The sequence below is a fragment of the Dufourea novaeangliae genome, unplaced genomic scaffold, assembly GCF_001272555.1.
Source record: "Dufourea novaeangliae isolate 0120121106 unplaced genomic scaffold, ASM127255v1 scaffold48, whole genome shotgun sequence".
NCBI classification, from domain to species: Eukaryota; Metazoa; Arthropoda; class Insecta; order Hymenoptera; family Halictidae; genus Dufourea; species Dufourea novaeangliae.
The window spans coordinates 1,594,795-1,610,562 of NW_015373938.1; the positions used below are offsets into that span (position 1 = coordinate 1,594,795).

The 15,768-nt window shown below is 35.0% G+C and overlaps 3 protein-coding genes across 6 annotated transcripts; 1 reads left to right on the plus strand and 2 right to left on the minus strand.

The window, feature by feature from the left end:
- Positions 1–668: 668 nt before the first annotated feature.
- LOC107185511 lies at positions 669–10,466 on the minus strand. Its single transcript, XM_015573204.1, has 10 exons — positions 10,199–10,466; positions 9,517–9,819; positions 9,192–9,422; positions 8,524–8,786; positions 8,150–8,405; positions 7,617–7,829; positions 3,885–5,595; positions 2,537–3,159; positions 1,720–1,847; positions 669–1,653 (listed from the first exon to the last, which is right to left on the minus strand). The coding sequence occupies exons 1-10, from the start codon at positions 10,322–10,324 to the stop codon at positions 669–671; spliced, it is 4,839 nt and encodes a 1,612-aa protein (XP_015428690.1). The 5' UTR covers positions 10,325–10,466.
- A 476-nt stretch (positions 10,467–10,942) lies between these two features.
- Positions 10,943–11,983, plus strand: LOC107185586 (probable protein BRICK1-B). Its single transcript, XM_015573303.1, has 4 exons — positions 10,943–11,064; positions 11,152–11,307; positions 11,711–11,793; positions 11,878–11,983. The coding sequence occupies exons 2-4, from the start codon at positions 11,187–11,189 to the stop codon at positions 11,902–11,904; spliced, it is 231 nt and encodes a 76-aa protein (XP_015428789.1). The 5' UTR covers positions 10,943–11,064; positions 11,152–11,186; the 3' UTR covers positions 11,905–11,983.
- Positions 11,970–13,807, minus strand: LOC107185585. 4 transcript variants are annotated; one of them, XM_015573301.1, is made up of 3 exons: positions 13,638–13,807; positions 12,837–13,112; positions 11,970–12,273 (listed from the first exon to the last, which is right to left on the minus strand). In XM_015573301.1, exons 2-3 carry the CDS (start codon positions 13,099–13,101, stop codon positions 12,083–12,085), a joined length of 456 nt encoding a protein of 151 aa, XP_015428787.1. In that variant the 5' UTR covers positions 13,102–13,112; positions 13,638–13,807; the 3' UTR covers positions 11,970–12,082. The 4 variants fall into 4 exon arrangements, with proteins under 4 accessions (XP_015428787.1, XP_015428786.1, XP_015428788.1 ...); XM_015573300.1 differs by having other exon boundaries at positions 13,627–13,807; XM_015573302.1 differs by lacking the exon at positions 13,638–13,807 and adding an exon at positions 13,350–13,422 and having other exon boundaries at positions 12,915–13,112.
- Between the last annotated feature and the right edge of the window lie 1,961 nt (positions 13,808–15,768).

Below are 15,768 nucleotides of genomic sequence, written 5' to 3' on the forward strand. Positions count from 1 at the left end.
TTGATCTAATTCCACAAACCGTCATTTGAATTGATTAACATCGAAGAAATTGTAATAATACACAAGTAGTTTTTAACAACGATTAATTGTTGTTTACCTTTAATCCCATCAATTTCTAATAAAGCATCTTATTGTCAATATCTAATCGTGTTATGAAACTATTATATGATAATAAAATATACAATTTTTTAAATATAATTTCACTAAATATAGAACATAATGTGTGATCTTAGTAGTAAAAGTATCATTACTTTGGTACGTGTACACTTTTACTAGTAAAATTGTTATGTTTGTTAAATTTGGTACGAAGAAACATTCAACAAATGTACTTCTCAAATTAGAATGTCAGGTAATATTGTTAATATTCTAATAAATAATTATTATTTTTAAATATTTCAGCATTTTTATATTTGAGAAAATCAGAATAGCCCTCCGGTCGTGCGTAACTAGAACACATTATGTTTCAACCATTCGAACTCTAAAATAACCTAAAAAATTTAACATTGATCTTGATATAATAGTTATACATTCAAAGTGAAACTTTATAAACATCAATATTATTTGTATTTAATAAAAATTGAACGCTAACATAATTACTCGATATAACATTTGTGTTAGTTTATATTAAGTACTTTTCAGTCGTTAGTAAATCGACGAAGAAAAATCTATCAGTGATTCTCTAGTTTCCTAATATTCGATTTTGTGCAAGTAAGGCCTATATCGGGAATTATTAAACCTTCACTAGGTTCCTGTAAAATTCCCGAAACGTTTGAGCTACTGGTGTTTGTTGTTTCACTGTTGGAATTTGAATTTTGCAATTTCGAATGTAACGGTGTGGATGTTCTTCCTTTAAGGAGCACAGCTTTCTCCGTACTTTTACTGGCTTCTTTCACAGATATCGAAGACACATCACTGAAGTCTGGTAAGCCGTAATTATTATCGAATTGCTTTTTAACAGGTGATATTCTTTTGCCAGTGGTCACCGGCGTTCGGTCATCAGAGTTCGACGACGAGCTAAGCGCACTCGCCTCCCGTGTTTTCTTTAATGTCGTTATCGCCCAACCCAAGCCAAGCTTCTTAAGGGCCATTTCCATTTCTTCGGGAGACGATGCGTGTCTTAATATATCAGACGACGGTGTGCTTGCTATTTGCGAAATTCCAGACAATTCGGAAAAGCTATTCGAACTTGTCGAGGTTATCCTCTCCTTAATATTTTTATTCTCTTCGTTTGCATTAACAGAAGATAAAGGCAGTAAGTCTTCTTTTGGCGACAGTTCTTTATTGTCTGTACCGCATTGCAATTTCTTATTTATTGTCTGTCTAGCGTCCATTCGAGAAAAAACACCTTTGGACACCTTTGGCGCGTCGAATTGGGCTGGAGTCTCCACTGTTCTATGTGATGCAACCATTGACGACAGCTTCGATGTGGATGGATCGTAAGACTTTGTGAATTGTTGTTGATTATGCGTGTTCACAGAAGCAACCAAGCGTTCTGGTGATTCGACTACAATGGCAGTTTTAGTCTTTTGGGACTGTGAAACTTTTTTGATCGACAATGGACTTTTAACGATATTCTGACTCTTATTCACGGTGTCCAGTGTATCGAATTCAATTATTGTTGATAATTCATGGCCCGATGACTCGATATCAGTCCTGAAATACAAATTTTGTACGAAATAGTACATCACGCGCAATAGAAACGGAAGTATCTTTTCTTACCTGTACAGTCCACTAAGCAAGCTTACTGGCGGTTTGGTTCTTCCGTTGGCGAATATAGCGTTCTCCATTGTCCTTGATACTTTTGGGATGTCCGCAAGCAACGGAATAAAATCTTTAGTTCCTTTCATCTAAAAATAAAAATAAAATATTAAATACCCATTAGAAGATAAAATATTGTGCTCACAGTTAAATTAATAGTCTTATCAATAACACTGTCCAACAAATTTTAACCTTAGTCCTATTTCGCAATATCCACTGGGCGATCCTTGTAGAGTTTCTTGTCCTACACGCGAATCCGCAAACAGAATTTCTCTATCACCCTTCGTTTTTGAACAACACGAATTTTTGTAAAATAGACGATTTTGGGAAAAAATGGAGTATTACGTGAAAACTAAAAACGTTAGAAAGTTCAGTTTAGTCTTAGAAGGTAGAGAAGAGGTTCCTGGTTATATTAGTGTCTATAATTATTCAGTTTTGTAATTTTGAATAGTTATAAATAGACTCTTTTTAAATTTTGACGTCTATAACTATTCAAAATTACAAAATTTAATAATTATATACACTAATACAACCAGGAACTTTTCATCTACCTTTTAAGGCTAAACTGAACTTTTTAGCGTATTTAGTTTTCACGTAATACTCCATTTTTTCCTGAAATCGTTCATTTTCACAAAAATTCGTGTTTTTCAAAAACTGAGGGTGATAGGGCAATTCTGTTTGCGGATTCGAGTTTAGAACGAGAACCTCTACAAGGATCACCAAGTGGATATTGCAAAACTAAGGTTAAAATTTGTTGGCCAGTGTAATCTAAAGTTACCTCCGCAGCAAAATGTTTTTGCACAGCTGTATCAGTCTTTGGTTTGCTGGTAGGAACGTTCTTAGAATCAACGACGTCTGTCTGATGCGTTTGGTCCGTTGTTGAACTGATGGATCCTTTAGTCGCTAGTAAATTATTTTTAAGACTCTTGCTCTGTTCCAAAATTTCCTGCGATAATCTTTCTATAATCTCTTCGTCTTGCATCGTCGAATATCGTAAATTACGGCCTGGGCTTGTTGTTTCCAACGTTTTTGGTCTAGACTGTACCTTGTAGCCATCAAGCTGTATATTTACTATTTCGTCTCTTATTATTCTCGGCTTGGCTACGGTTCTCTGTACTTCTACATTCGCTTCTACGATTTGAGTCGCAACATTCTGTGCATTTCCATTCGTTTGTATTTCAGCATCTACTTCTTTCAGCTGATCAGACTCTTGTTTAGCAATCGCTGTATTCTGGACAATCCTTTGCGATTCAATAAGCGTTTTCGCTAGCTGGTTATGAATTGCTTCTATATTTTCAACAAGATCCCGAACACTTTGTAGATCGTTCGTCGTTACTTTCGGCGGAGGTAGTTGCATTAAACTGGTTTCGTCGTCACCGCTGATCGCCGAGAATTCTACGCCTGAAAAGAATGGCGAAATTAGTCATTTTTTCATGGCCCTTTGTATATGGTAAACCAACCAGTTGAATGACCATTAGGCAAGAAATGTAAATTATAAATTTAAAAATTATTAAATGTTTATAAGTGGAGCGTTGTTGCACTTTTAATATCTCATATTTTCAATTTAGTGTGTTAAGCAAACATTAATAAGTATAATTCTTATTAAAAATATTTCAGAAATGGACCAATCATTTACAGGGCTTTTACACGTTTTACACTTTATAAATAATTTCATTAAAATCACGATAAGAATAAGTGATTATTTTTATAAAAATTTCAAGATTAATGTATGTAATTGCAATTTCAACACCTGTTTTGTTGTTATAAATAAACACATTCAAGTATTAATCCAAAACGTCCACAAATGCAATAATTCAGTCATTCACTGGTTGGTTTACCCTATGTCACGATATTAACCCCTTGCCCTATGATTTTCTTGATGTCTGAAGTTTACAAAATTACTTTATCATCAATAAGTCCCCAGAAGCAAAAGGAATTCGTGTACTTATCGCAATTGTACATTTACTCTAAAAGTTAAATATCAATATCAGCAAACTAGTATTTCAGTTTGACTCAAAGAAAACGAATAATATTTCTGTTTGTTCAATCCATTTTTATATTGTCACCACGAGTCTTACTCGATGTTATAAGGCAAGGGGTTAACAGTTCAAAACTATGATTTGTACCTTTTTGTTCGTTTCGAACCTTCTCAATAAGATTCGTCAAGGACACAATTCTTTCTGTGCACAAACACTGAAGATCTTCGTACTTCTGCAATATCTCAGGGCAGTTCTTCAACGTATAACTGCAGATATTATCAAATTTCGCGTGCATCAGCTTGCTTTCGGGATTCTTGCATGTGCAGACTTCCGGTGATGAAGTTGCCTGCTTAAAAGATTTGCTAATTTGCTCGGATAACAGTCGCCTCTGTTGATAACCGGATGAATCTGTTGTCGACGAATGATCATTTTTGGAAGACGACAACGGGCTACTGCAATTCACTTGGGTATCTGTGGACGTGTATCGAAGCATTCTACTAATTTTACTAGGGTGAGGTATGTTCGATGGCATTCTCATAGTACGGGGCGAAGGAGTCTCCGGCGTCGACACTGGACTGACATTTCTTCGTAACAATTTCACGCTCTCGTTCGCCGAAGAATCCAACATTTCGAGAATAGAAATATTATTGTTCAAAACTTCCAGAATGTTTCGGGGTTTGGTTGGCGGCGGACTGGCGAACGACGTCGAAGTGTCCGAGACTTCCTTCATTTTGATTCGCGTCGACTGCGACTTCACAGTGTACAATTTTGTTGTAGATTGTTCTTGAACGCCCGCAGAAAATATCTGGGAACTTTGCGTGCTCGCATCCACGGCTATTTCCGGAGTCTGCGGTGGATTCACTTCAATATTGAATCCAGTCTTGTTGATGTATATTTTGATTCTCTTATTGGGCGTATCTACAGAAGCGCAGCTGGGCTTTCTTAGGCCGTTGAAACGCGATCTCGATAAAGTTTTCGAAAGTTTCTTCGCAGAAGATGGTGTTTTGCTGACACCAACCAACGGCGACTTGTGCTTTCTAGGTGTCTTTTTACGCTTAGGTTTCTTAGGGGTTGTTTTCGAATACCGACTGCCGGTATCGTGAACGGTGTTTGTGACCACAGAACTAGCCGACACGCTGCTATCCGCTTCCGGAGTAACAATTGTGATTTTTGGTTCGATTGGATAATGTTTGGCAGTCTTATCGACTTCATCATTAGTGTCCTTAACATCACCTTTTTCTTGTAACATTTCCACCTGAATGCTTTTATCTTGAGGCAGATCGTGTGTATCTTCTGTGGCAGTCTGTACAGCAGTTTCTACTTTATCGACAGTCGAGCTTCCCGTTTTCTCTGTCTGATCCTTACGGCTGCTTTCGGAACAGCATGATGCATTTATAACCTTTATTTCCGGTGACAAAGGTGCTTGTCGACTGCGTGCATCGTGACAGACGGTTGACGGTGCTGGAACCGATTGGTCCCTCTCGAACAAAGGCTTCATAGTCGCGTTAAAAATATCATTCGGTAAATCTGCACCAAATTCCTTCAATAAAAGCTGTTTTTGCTTCTCAACTTTCTTCAACATATCTAAGATTTGCTCCTCCCGTGAAATCTCGTTCTCCTTGCCTTTACTTTGCGCAGTTCTGCTTTGCTCGTTGGAGAACGGATCCTCCCAAACAGCGCGTACATCGTCGCTTTCGGAATTTTCTCTGGGCGCAAGAGTGATCTGTCTTTCGACCGGATACGAGGGGCACTGTTCGAAGCATTCTTCGTTCAATAGAGCTTGCATAGCACGATTTAGGTTCTTTTTATGCTGATCCCTTAATACCCTTCTCCGTTCCTCCAATACGTGCGCGTCTTTCTAATGGTAGATAAATATACTGCGATTAACGAAACATTAATAACACTGTTCAACACGTAGAAAATTTGCAACTTTCAATAGGCAGTTCCGGTAGATCTTTCTGAGCTGAATACGAATCTGCAAACCGTTTCTTCCCAACACGCTCAGTTTTTGAAAAAATCAATTTTTAAGAAAATTTCAAATTTTCAACTTTTGGAACTGTGTTATGCTTTTATAGTAATAGTTATCCCGTTTCGTTTGACGCGAAATAATTCTCTGGGCTCTAAAATGATGTTCAAAGTGAAAAGGACACTGTTTCAAGTGAAAGGCAACTAAGGGTCTAAGAGAAAGTCTAGTGTCAATGAAAGTTATAAAATCAGTTTTGTTTTTGTTGCAAAGTTGAAAATTTGCAATGTAAAAAAATTGATTTTTTCAAAAACTGTACGTGCTGAAACGAAACGGTTTGCAGATTCATATGAAGCTTGTAAAGATCTCTCAAGCCTATTGGCGGTTACAAATATGAAAAAAAAAAATAAAAATTTGTTGAACAGTGTAATTAGACTGCAGATTTTATGCATTTCTAGCCAAACTTTCATCAGATTCAATGAGTTTTCCAGTTTATTCTGAACCCAATATGATACTTAAGAAAAGAAAGGAATTCTTACATGCGCACTTCTCTGTATGAATTGCTTTACAAAATATTATCTTGCATAAAAATCCGCAGTCTATTGATAAAAAAATTACAGTGGCCTCTAACTATATTGCCATGATCGGGGCTGCAGGAGAGTAAAATGGAAATGAGTTGAGTGCCCCCTTTATGCATCCTGCAAAAGGTAGATTGTGTTGGTGTGCGCGAAAGTACTGTCGGTGAAAGAGCTTTCGTGGAACGGGACCCCCGACTGATTTTACAACTAGGCACTTTGTGGGTGACCGAAGGTCCATTGATGAAACCGCAGCCAGGGCCGTGCGTATTTTACAGAAGTATATTTACTTTACATCTCAGGCTCCTGTCATCTCTTGCTCAGTAATATGTAATTTACGTGTTAATAAAGGGTAACATATAGATGTCAAAGATTAGAAAATATATAAACTTCTTCCGTGAATGTTGCAAGTTAAACATTCGTTTACGACGAATATGTATTTGCACGAATATAATAGCAACTATAGAATAGCAAATTAGTTTCTTTCAATCTTGAAAGGTAGATGACGTGTAATAAAACCGATAAATTACTTGTTTACTCCAATGATATATTTTCATTATTTTTTATGTGTTCATGCAGAAAAACAAAACATCGAGGAGGAAAAATTTGTTTTTAATAATCTGTCGACACATATATATATATAATTTTGTATAATGTGTGCGTATTCTGTGAAAAACAGAAATGATGTATTTGTATAACTTATTTTCCAAATTGTATGCTGTACCAAAATTTTGTTAAATATACCAAAAAGGAAGAAACAGTTCCGTGTTGACATCCCACGGCCCTGAACGGAGTTCGAGTATCATAAAAGTCTCACATTACGGGTTTTATGGCCAAACCTAGTGCCTAGTGCCTAGTTGTAAATCAGTCGGGGGTCCTGCTCCACGAAAGCACTTTCACCGACTATACTCGATCATCGGGGGCCTATTGTGTCCCACCGCACTCAGTGTCGTAGGTCACTTTCAGCTACGGGGTTCCAAGGACTAAAACGAAAAAGACTGGAATATTTGAAAGAAATTTACGTCTTTGTGAACTTCCATCAAGAATAAAAAGGCCAGAAGTATTTTAAATCTGAAGTTAGTACGCTGTAAGAATTTGTTTAATTACATTAACACGGAAAAACCGATCCCAAATTGACGTCATACGCCTCTGAACAATGGTCGAGCAGAATTTTTACAACTCAAGGGTATCAAGTGACAGGATTAAGCTACCGAAACACATAAACTTTAGGGTCGGTCAAGTTTATGGCTAACGCTATATCTTTGAAGCAGGCAATATGTTTAGTGGCAATATAGTTAGAGTCCACTGTAAGAGAAAATAATGCTAGAGTAGAATATGTACCGTATAACGTTTAACTTGATTGGCTTTTAGTTTACGTTCTTCGCTCGCGAAGTAATGTAAATTCTCTACAAGCGTTTGGTAATCCCGTCGCACTTTTTCACGCAATACCGCGTCTTCGCCACGCTTCTGAGCCGTTGCTTTACGGCTTTCTGTCAGATGCGACTCGATCGCTTCAGACTTTGCTATCTCTTGGGCTAAGTCTATTGCACTTGGCTGGAAAATGTAAAGTATGAGTATTCGGAAACATTGTTGCTTAGAACGAGTTTCCTTAAATTCGTTAATAATTTGTCTAAATTATTAGATTCAGAATCTAGACACAAAGTCTGCTATTTTAGAACGAGTTATCTATCATTGGAATATGAAGTATCTCTAATAACTGCAGGAAACAGCAGTACAAAGACACAGTTTAAAGAGATGAATTTTTAAAATTAAAATAAATATTACAAATATAATTAAACAATTCCCATATCAGACATTAATTAAGTGTGTCTATTACTATTAGTAGTTACTATTCTTCGTTTGTAATTACGAACCTCTGTCCATGCATGTATTTTTTCAACTACACCGACTGGTTTACTATATACATTCCTTTGATGCGTACTATGATCGTATAATTGTACTTTATCTTTTGCCGGAGAATGAACACTTTGTTTTGGTGTTCTTGTACACTTTGATTGTTCACCAGTAGCGGGCAGATCCGAAGAATCGTCGCTCAGTGAACTAGTACTGTCGCTCTGACTGCCACAGGATGAGTTTGAATTCAATTGAACATAATCCTGTGGATTATACCTGTAATATTAATGTACAATATAAATTTTTTATAATAAATAATAATAAAACTTTTATTATAAATAAAAGAGCTGTTTCAGATATTGTTTTGTATTAAAATTAACGTTATAAAAAATACCTCAATGTTTTATCAACTTCTGCCTGTGTAGCTTTTGGAATCGACGTTACTTTTCCCGAATTTTTCTCATTCTGTTCAGACCTAAGTACAGTTTCTTCTGTGTTTACTGTAGTAGCTGTGCTTTTTAATGCCGCAAGTTCTATGCCCGATGTGACAGCAGATTGTTCTTGCGAATTTGAATGATCTTTCTTCCGACCAGACTTCATTGTTCGTGGTTTCGATTTTAAACGAGGCGAACATGTTTTTAGATCACTAGCAACAACCTGAAATAAATTTACCCACGTATAACTTTCGGCGTAAATAGGACGTTCTGAAATTGATAGTCCAACTTTTAGAATCACCGCAAATAAAATTGTGTTAACAAATGTAAGACTAAGTGTGAAGAAATTGTTATTATAAAGTGTTAAAATATCTTCTTAATTAGCGGGTTTTCGTTGATGCAACAGATAAAGAACTGCATTGTTTGCTAGACCATAGAGTACATGAAACTATAGCACACTGCATAATAATGTATTATGTATTTGTATATTTTGCAATCGTATCTTAAATCGTAAACTATGTTTACTAACATAAGTTGTTTTATTTCAATAAGCACTACAAGTATTAAAAGTTCGAACCATCAATTTTAAAAGGTCGTTTTCTGTTAGTTTTATATACAACTAATGTACCCTTATGTACGATTTTGTAATCTTCCCAGGTGATTTTCTAAAGAACTGTTTCCTTCCTTTTTTCTTGGCAGATTTTTGTTGCTTATTCCTTTCATCAACTTCCTCCTGTATAATATCTGTTTCCAGCACTGTCGCTTGAGGCAGATTCGCTACCAAAGTTGACCTAAGATTCTCCAATTCTCTTACTTGCCGCAACCGTTCTTGATGCTGCTGCTGTTGCATAGTTTCTTTCTACATGGATTTAACTTACTCTTTTATAAATTTTAATCTATTGTAACACATTAGAGTTTACAATCTAGAAAAGCATGTAAATGGAATGTCTTACTTGTTGATTCTCATGAACCTTACTCATAGCTTTTTTCCCTCGTTTAGATGCTGTTAATTTGTTTGTCCTTTCTTTTTCTTGCAGCACTGCATTATGATCAGGTTCTAACAATGCGGATACATGCGCCATACCAATATCTGCCATGTCTTCTTGGTATTTGTGTTGAATTTCCATGATTTTCGCATTATATGATTGCCTTAAATTTAGTTTATCATTGTTCTCGAGTTTCTTTAGTTCCTGCTTAGTTATGTTCTTAACACGTTCCAAAAGTCTATCCGATATTTCTTTTGACTGCTGCCGTACCTATATCAGTTTCTCGTTTAATTTTCAATGTTTGTGATATAGTTTCACTGTTGTTGTTACAGTTAAATAAAGTAATTATCGTTTAATATTAATTAAAACATGAACTTTATTTTAGTGTTATTATATATCTAATGAATGCTTATTGCTATAGTTTTTGTGCAATTAAAGAATTTTATGGACTAATTTACAAAAACTAGAATCTATTAGGAATTCTTTTTAATCAGAGTTTTATTAGACTTTGAACTACACTAAATTCCAGTATGTCTACTGTGAAAACATAAAATCCACAGACTATTTATTAATTATTATATACTTCTATAAACATTACTCACTTCTATTACTTTCAAATTTTTAAATAATTTATTGTATGCATGTATACCTGCTCCAAGCGTAACCTTCGACGTCGGTCACGTTCATTTTTCTTAATTTGGTCTAAATCAGACAACACCATTCTTCCCCGTCTTATGCTTAAAGGATTTCCGTTGACGGTAACGTTAATAGACATATTTTTTTAAAGCACGATCACCTTCCATTCAAAGAAACTTAAAACGCAACACGTCTTCGTTACTCAAATTTAAACTTCTGAGAACGGCCATTCTCGTATTCGTCCAATCCAGCCCAATCGACGGATTATTATTGTCAGTGGTTGTAAATGCAACAGCAATAGTGCCATTAATCTGTACCATGAACTGCCACTGATCCGTATCATGAACATATACAGGGTGTCCCAAAATAGCTTCGACCCGCGGAAATGAGGGTTCCTGGGATGATTGGAAACAACTTTGTCCTTAGCAAAAATGTTATCCGAAGCTTTGTTAACGAGATATTAACGAAAAACCCCGACCATTCAGAGCGCGAGTCTGTTGGCCGAGTTCCCGGGGTAGTATTGGTTACCAATCGCAACGCGTAGTTTCGACCTGCAGACTCGCGCTCTGATTGGTCGGGGTTTTTCGTAAATATCTCGTTAACAAAGCCTCGGATAACATTTTTGCTAAGGACAAAGTTGTTTCAAATTATCCCAAGAACCCCTCATTTCCGGGAGTCGAAGCTCTTTTGGGACACCCTGTATATGTCTATGAGTGTACTATCTCTAATAATCTCCAACCACAACGATGGCGCTGCTAACCGATCATACAGCAATAAAAAGTGAGTTTGGACAATTATTTTGACCGTCGGTGTAACCGGTGTAACAAGCGATTACTTTCGGCATCGTATTACAAATACCACGAATACTATTGTCAATAGGTAATTCTTAATTGGAGAATTAGAATTTCAGAAATGCCCATGGTAACGTCTAAATGTCGTTACTTTATGTTTTTATCAATTTGACAGATGACATACAGTACTGTGGAAGCGTAGTGTCAATAATGGCTGCCGTACATCGGGAAGATATCCAAAAGCAAATTCAACAAGATTGGGCAAATCGAGAATATATTGAAGTCATAACCGGTAGCATAAAAAAGATAACCGATTTCCTTAATTCCTTTGGTAATTTGTCTAAATTATTAAATACAGAATCTAGACACAAAGTCTGCTATTTTCTAGTTTGTTATTCTGTAGAAGAAGAAGCTTTTCCTGTTTATCTTATAATTCGAGTACGTTCCAGATATTATTATTTGATTAAATATTTGAACGAAACATTAACTTTTCACTGGTCAAATAAACATAATAAAAAATATAAATGATATATCACTTTTTTCAAATAAACATAATCCTTAACATTAAACCGTATGTTTGATGTAACGTCACTGCAGTATTATAAAAACTGTTCATAGGACAGACAAAAATTTTATTCTAACTAAAAGAATTAGCAGAATTTGATTCGAGATGCGTTAAAGGATATGAAGATAATAAAATACGCAAAACTGATTAATGCAGACTTTCTTTTTAGATATGTCCTGCAGATCAAGAATAGCTGTTCTTAATGAAAAGCTTACTACTCTTGAAAGAAGAATCGAATATCTTGAAGCATGTGTGAGTTACCATTCAAATATAAATTTAATTGCCTATAAATTGAATATGCGTTTATAATTTGATTATGTATTAATACTTCTGCAGGTCACAAAAGGAGAAACGTTAACTTAATTTATATGCCAATAATACAACTATTTTTAGGACTTAAGGTTTTGTATTTAAAACATTACGATAAATAAATATACATTAAGGACAATAATTATGTATTTCATGATTTAATTATAAGTTCTACAATTTAGATAACTTTAATAACATTATTATGAAAATGCTATGTAGCCACACTTTTCTTTTAATGGTCACAGGATCTATGATGTTGATGAAGTTTTCCTGGTGACCAGTCCAAAGTATCCATATTATCATCTATTCCATTTCTGAATTCCTTGTTAATGACGGCACAGAACACTGCTATTACTGCAATGTTCAAACTCAGGGGAAAAGGAATGTGAAACCACCTCTGGAGTATTGGCAGAATAGATAAAGCTGTAAAAGAGAAAATATTATTTCAGAACAATAATTTTGACTTTCATTTAAAATGTACTTAGAAGAAAAGAAAACGAAACTTTTCTTTTAACACGTTCACTACCACAGTAAAAAAGGCTGTACGTAGCCATACACACTTTATTTCGTTTTTTAAGTCGTAAATCTTTGAAAATATATGCATTTGATTAATAGAGATTGCTTGTCGTGTTTTAAATTATACTGTGATATTAATCTTATGTCAAAATTGTGTAGGGATGTTTAAATAATCCAGCATGTTTGCAATGTTTCAACTACGAGTTATCTCGTAGCTGGCAGTCAACGTGTTAACAAATATAAGTTGCCTTATTTATAGTTAGAATTAACCATAAGAAATAGAATACTTATACACTACTGTTGGATTTGAAAATTGAAAAAAATATAAAATGCAAATGTAAGGACAATAAAACAGATATTAGAAAACTTGTTTTAACATTTGTCTGACATCAAACACAATTTTTTCTATAATTTAAATCATATTTCTTTCACAACACCTAACAGTCTATATAAAAGGAATATTTACATACCACCCATGGCATGGTTGATTGAATCATCTTTCCCTCTTAAACGTGTAGACATGTATACAATAGAAGGAAAAATGGTACCTACAACTGCTGATGGAACCATCCAGAATGCTACACGTTGTCCAGCATGTGCAAATGTTTTGCAATTAGAACGTAGAAGTACATCGTGTACACTCGCTAGCATACTCAATTTTATACATGGATACAAGCAAGCCTGAATTTTTCCAAGCGGATCTTCCCCATCAGGTTTAGCAAAATACTGCGGCATGTTTACAAGATCTAAAACAGAAAAACTGGTTTTGCTTTTAATACTTTCTCAATTGTTTTCATAAAAGCAACAAGTAATGATTTAAACAAGTTTCCTCATTGAGAAATTACACTTCTGTGTAAGAACACCTTGTGAATACACTAAGTATTCAGTTTGTATATACGGATTTTAATATGATTCTAAATTAAACAATATAATGACAGTACAAATACAAATTTCAATAAACAATAAAACGAGAGCATACACACCATATGAATATAACCCACAAGATACTAAAACCAGATAATTTAATATTTTTTTAAACTGTTACGTTTCAAGGTAGTTCGTCATTACATAACATAGACCAATCCTACCGTAGATTTGTAACCCTATTGTGTGAATTAACGTGTTTGGTTATCTTCTTACAGATTCATTAAATAATATGAGAAACTGATTTAATTAGTAATAAAAGTACATTTTTTATTATTGGTTGCAAGCAGACAATAATAATATCACTAGAAGAATATAAATATGAATAATATGTAACTTCAAATTACGTCGCCGCAGGCTCCGCTGCTGTTTCCTGGTTCCGCTGCTATTCCGTTGCTGGATTTCGTGATTGCTTCTGTGCTATTTTTTCTGCAAGTTTTCTGACAACCTCGCTCGAATGGCCAACAGAGATGGCCGCTTTATAAGTAGTGGGTGGTCTGTTTCAACAGGTCTCTACAGAAAGTAACTACCCAGATAGCACATGATACCTTGAAGACGGCTTAAAGGCGTCTTAAACCTATAATAGCCGTAAAATGGGCGTCTTTAAGGCATCATGTGCTATCTAGGTACATACTGTTTTTTAATCTTCGGCTATAATAGTATCTGCAGAAACTGACATTATTGCTGCAATTATTATGCAATGTGTTCAAGGAAGAACGGATAAGCGTTATCAGTCAGCATCAATCCGAATTTGACAGTTGTACAAGCAACGACAATAAAGGATCAAGTTTCAAGCGCATTGTCGACTCAAATCATTTCACTATTGTTTACTCTTTTGTCACCCATATGTATTTAATTACAATAGATTGGATCTGATAGAGGAACCTGCAATTCAGTACTCACATTTCAATTTGAGATTCACATGAAAATTTCGGCGATAAACTTATGAAGCTTTGATGATCGTACGGAAGATGTACAAGTTACAGAAGAGGAATAATTATTTGTATTGAATAAATTAGAATATTTTATAAGTCTGAATAATATTTAAGTCTTGTTTTACTGAATTCATGCACATGCTATCACTACAACTATCTCATATTTGCCATAAATAAATAAATAGTAATTGATAAACTTAGTTAAAATAAATTTGAAGTTCAATTCAGCGCGAAAATTGAATTTGAAAAAGCGCGGGAATATTGCAAAATCGAGAATTTTCTAAAATTATGGTAGCCACCTGGTGGTAGAGATTGGAATTAAATCCAGAACTTCTTAATCTAGTCCTCCAAGTCGCCACCAGATGGCTACTCATGGCAGGTTGACCAGTTTCTTGCACTCTTTCTAAAAGTTCTAGAATTAGTTCCAAATTCCGCCATCAGGTGGCTACCATCATTTTAGCTATTTCTGGATTTCGCCAGTTTTCGCGCACTTTTTTAAACATTTTAAGAATGTATTATCACCGACTAGGTATAGAATAGACCTATCATCTTATAGGACTTCGTGTCTCATGTTCTGAAATACCGATAATGTAAAAAGTCAGAGATTTTCTGCTGCCCTCTACGTTATGAGAACGGTGAATTTGTGAACTACGTGAATCTAAGAAGGGACCATGGTCGTGAACGGATTCTCTTCCGTCCGCTCGCTATAAAGTAGACGTATTAGAAAGGAGTCTTGGGTTCGTATCCCGACGGACCTATATTAGTTTTTCTTCGCGTACAAAAAAGTTATTGCGTTTAATATTGTTTTTATGAATATGTATATGTATTATTATGTACATTTGAGTAAATTATTTTATTATTCCATTGTTACTACATCAGTTTAACAGTGACAACGAACGCATGCATATTTTCAAATATCGGACTAATAGTATATTTTTATTCTATATTATTACATATAAGTGAGTAATACGTATCAAAAACGTAATCGAAACACAGATTTTTATTTAGACCACAAACATCGCATAAAAGATATTTCGTTATATTCACATTTGTAATAATTATGGATGTTGCGGGGAAATCTATTGACATTATGGAACATGTAACGAAATATCACTGTAACACTTAAAAAAGTTTTAAAGTTCCATTTATATCATTGTCCTGTGAAAATGTTCATACTTCCAGCAGCATTCATATTCCAATCAAAGAATTTACAGAATAAGGAAAAGGAATCTAAAGTAATTTTCAGTAATTCCATACATCTTTATCTCGAATAATTTTCTAAAGCGTTCAAAGAACTAGAAATTTTTACACTTTGAATCTCATATCGATTTTCAAAATAATCCTAGTTCGATGTAATATAGAACGTGGTTTTATGAGATAGATTCGAAGTTCCCAGCCATTAGCTCGATATTGTCATCAGTTTACAGTACTTCACCGATGATAATACCGATTGCCCAGGCCTCACCACGAGGAGGTTACTGCGAGTGGAGGCCCAAGGCAGGTAGATGGAATCACAAGTTCTACATCTTCCCACCTTTCACAA

Excerpts from the sequence above, each read along its gene's own strand:
- LOC107185511 (XM_015573204.1), bottom strand. The coding sequence starts at position 10,324 with ATGTCTATTAACGTTACCGTCAACGGAAATCCTTTAAGCATAAGACGG. Across the intron at positions 9,820-10,198 it reads GAAGGTTACGCTTGGAGCAG|GTACGGCAGCAGTCAAAAGA; the intron begins GTATACATGCAT and ends AAACTGATATAG. Across the intron at positions 1,654-1,719 it reads TTGCTTAGTGGACTGTACAG|GACTGATATCGAGTCATCGG; the intron begins GTAAGAAAAGAT and ends TTTGTATTTCAG.
- LOC107185586 (XM_015573303.1), top strand. The coding sequence starts at position 11,187 with ATGGCTGCCGTACATCGGGAAGATATCCAAAAGCAAATTCAACAAGAT. Across the intron at positions 11,308-11,710 it reads CGATTTCCTTAATTCCTTTG|ATATGTCCTGCAGATCAAGA; the intron begins GTAATTTGTCTA and ends CTTTCTTTTTAG. Across the intron at positions 11,794-11,877 it reads TCGAATATCTTGAAGCATGT|GTCACAAAAGGAGAAACGTT; the intron begins GTGAGTTACCAT and ends ATACTTCTGCAG.
- LOC107185585 (XM_015573301.1), bottom strand. The coding sequence starts at position 13,101 with ATGCCGCAGTATTTTGCTAAACCTGATGGGGAAGATCCGCTTGGAAAA. Across the intron at positions 12,274-12,836 it reads AATCAACCATGCCATGGGTG|CTTTATCTATTCTGCCAATA; the intron begins GTATGTAAATAT and ends TCTCTTTTACAG.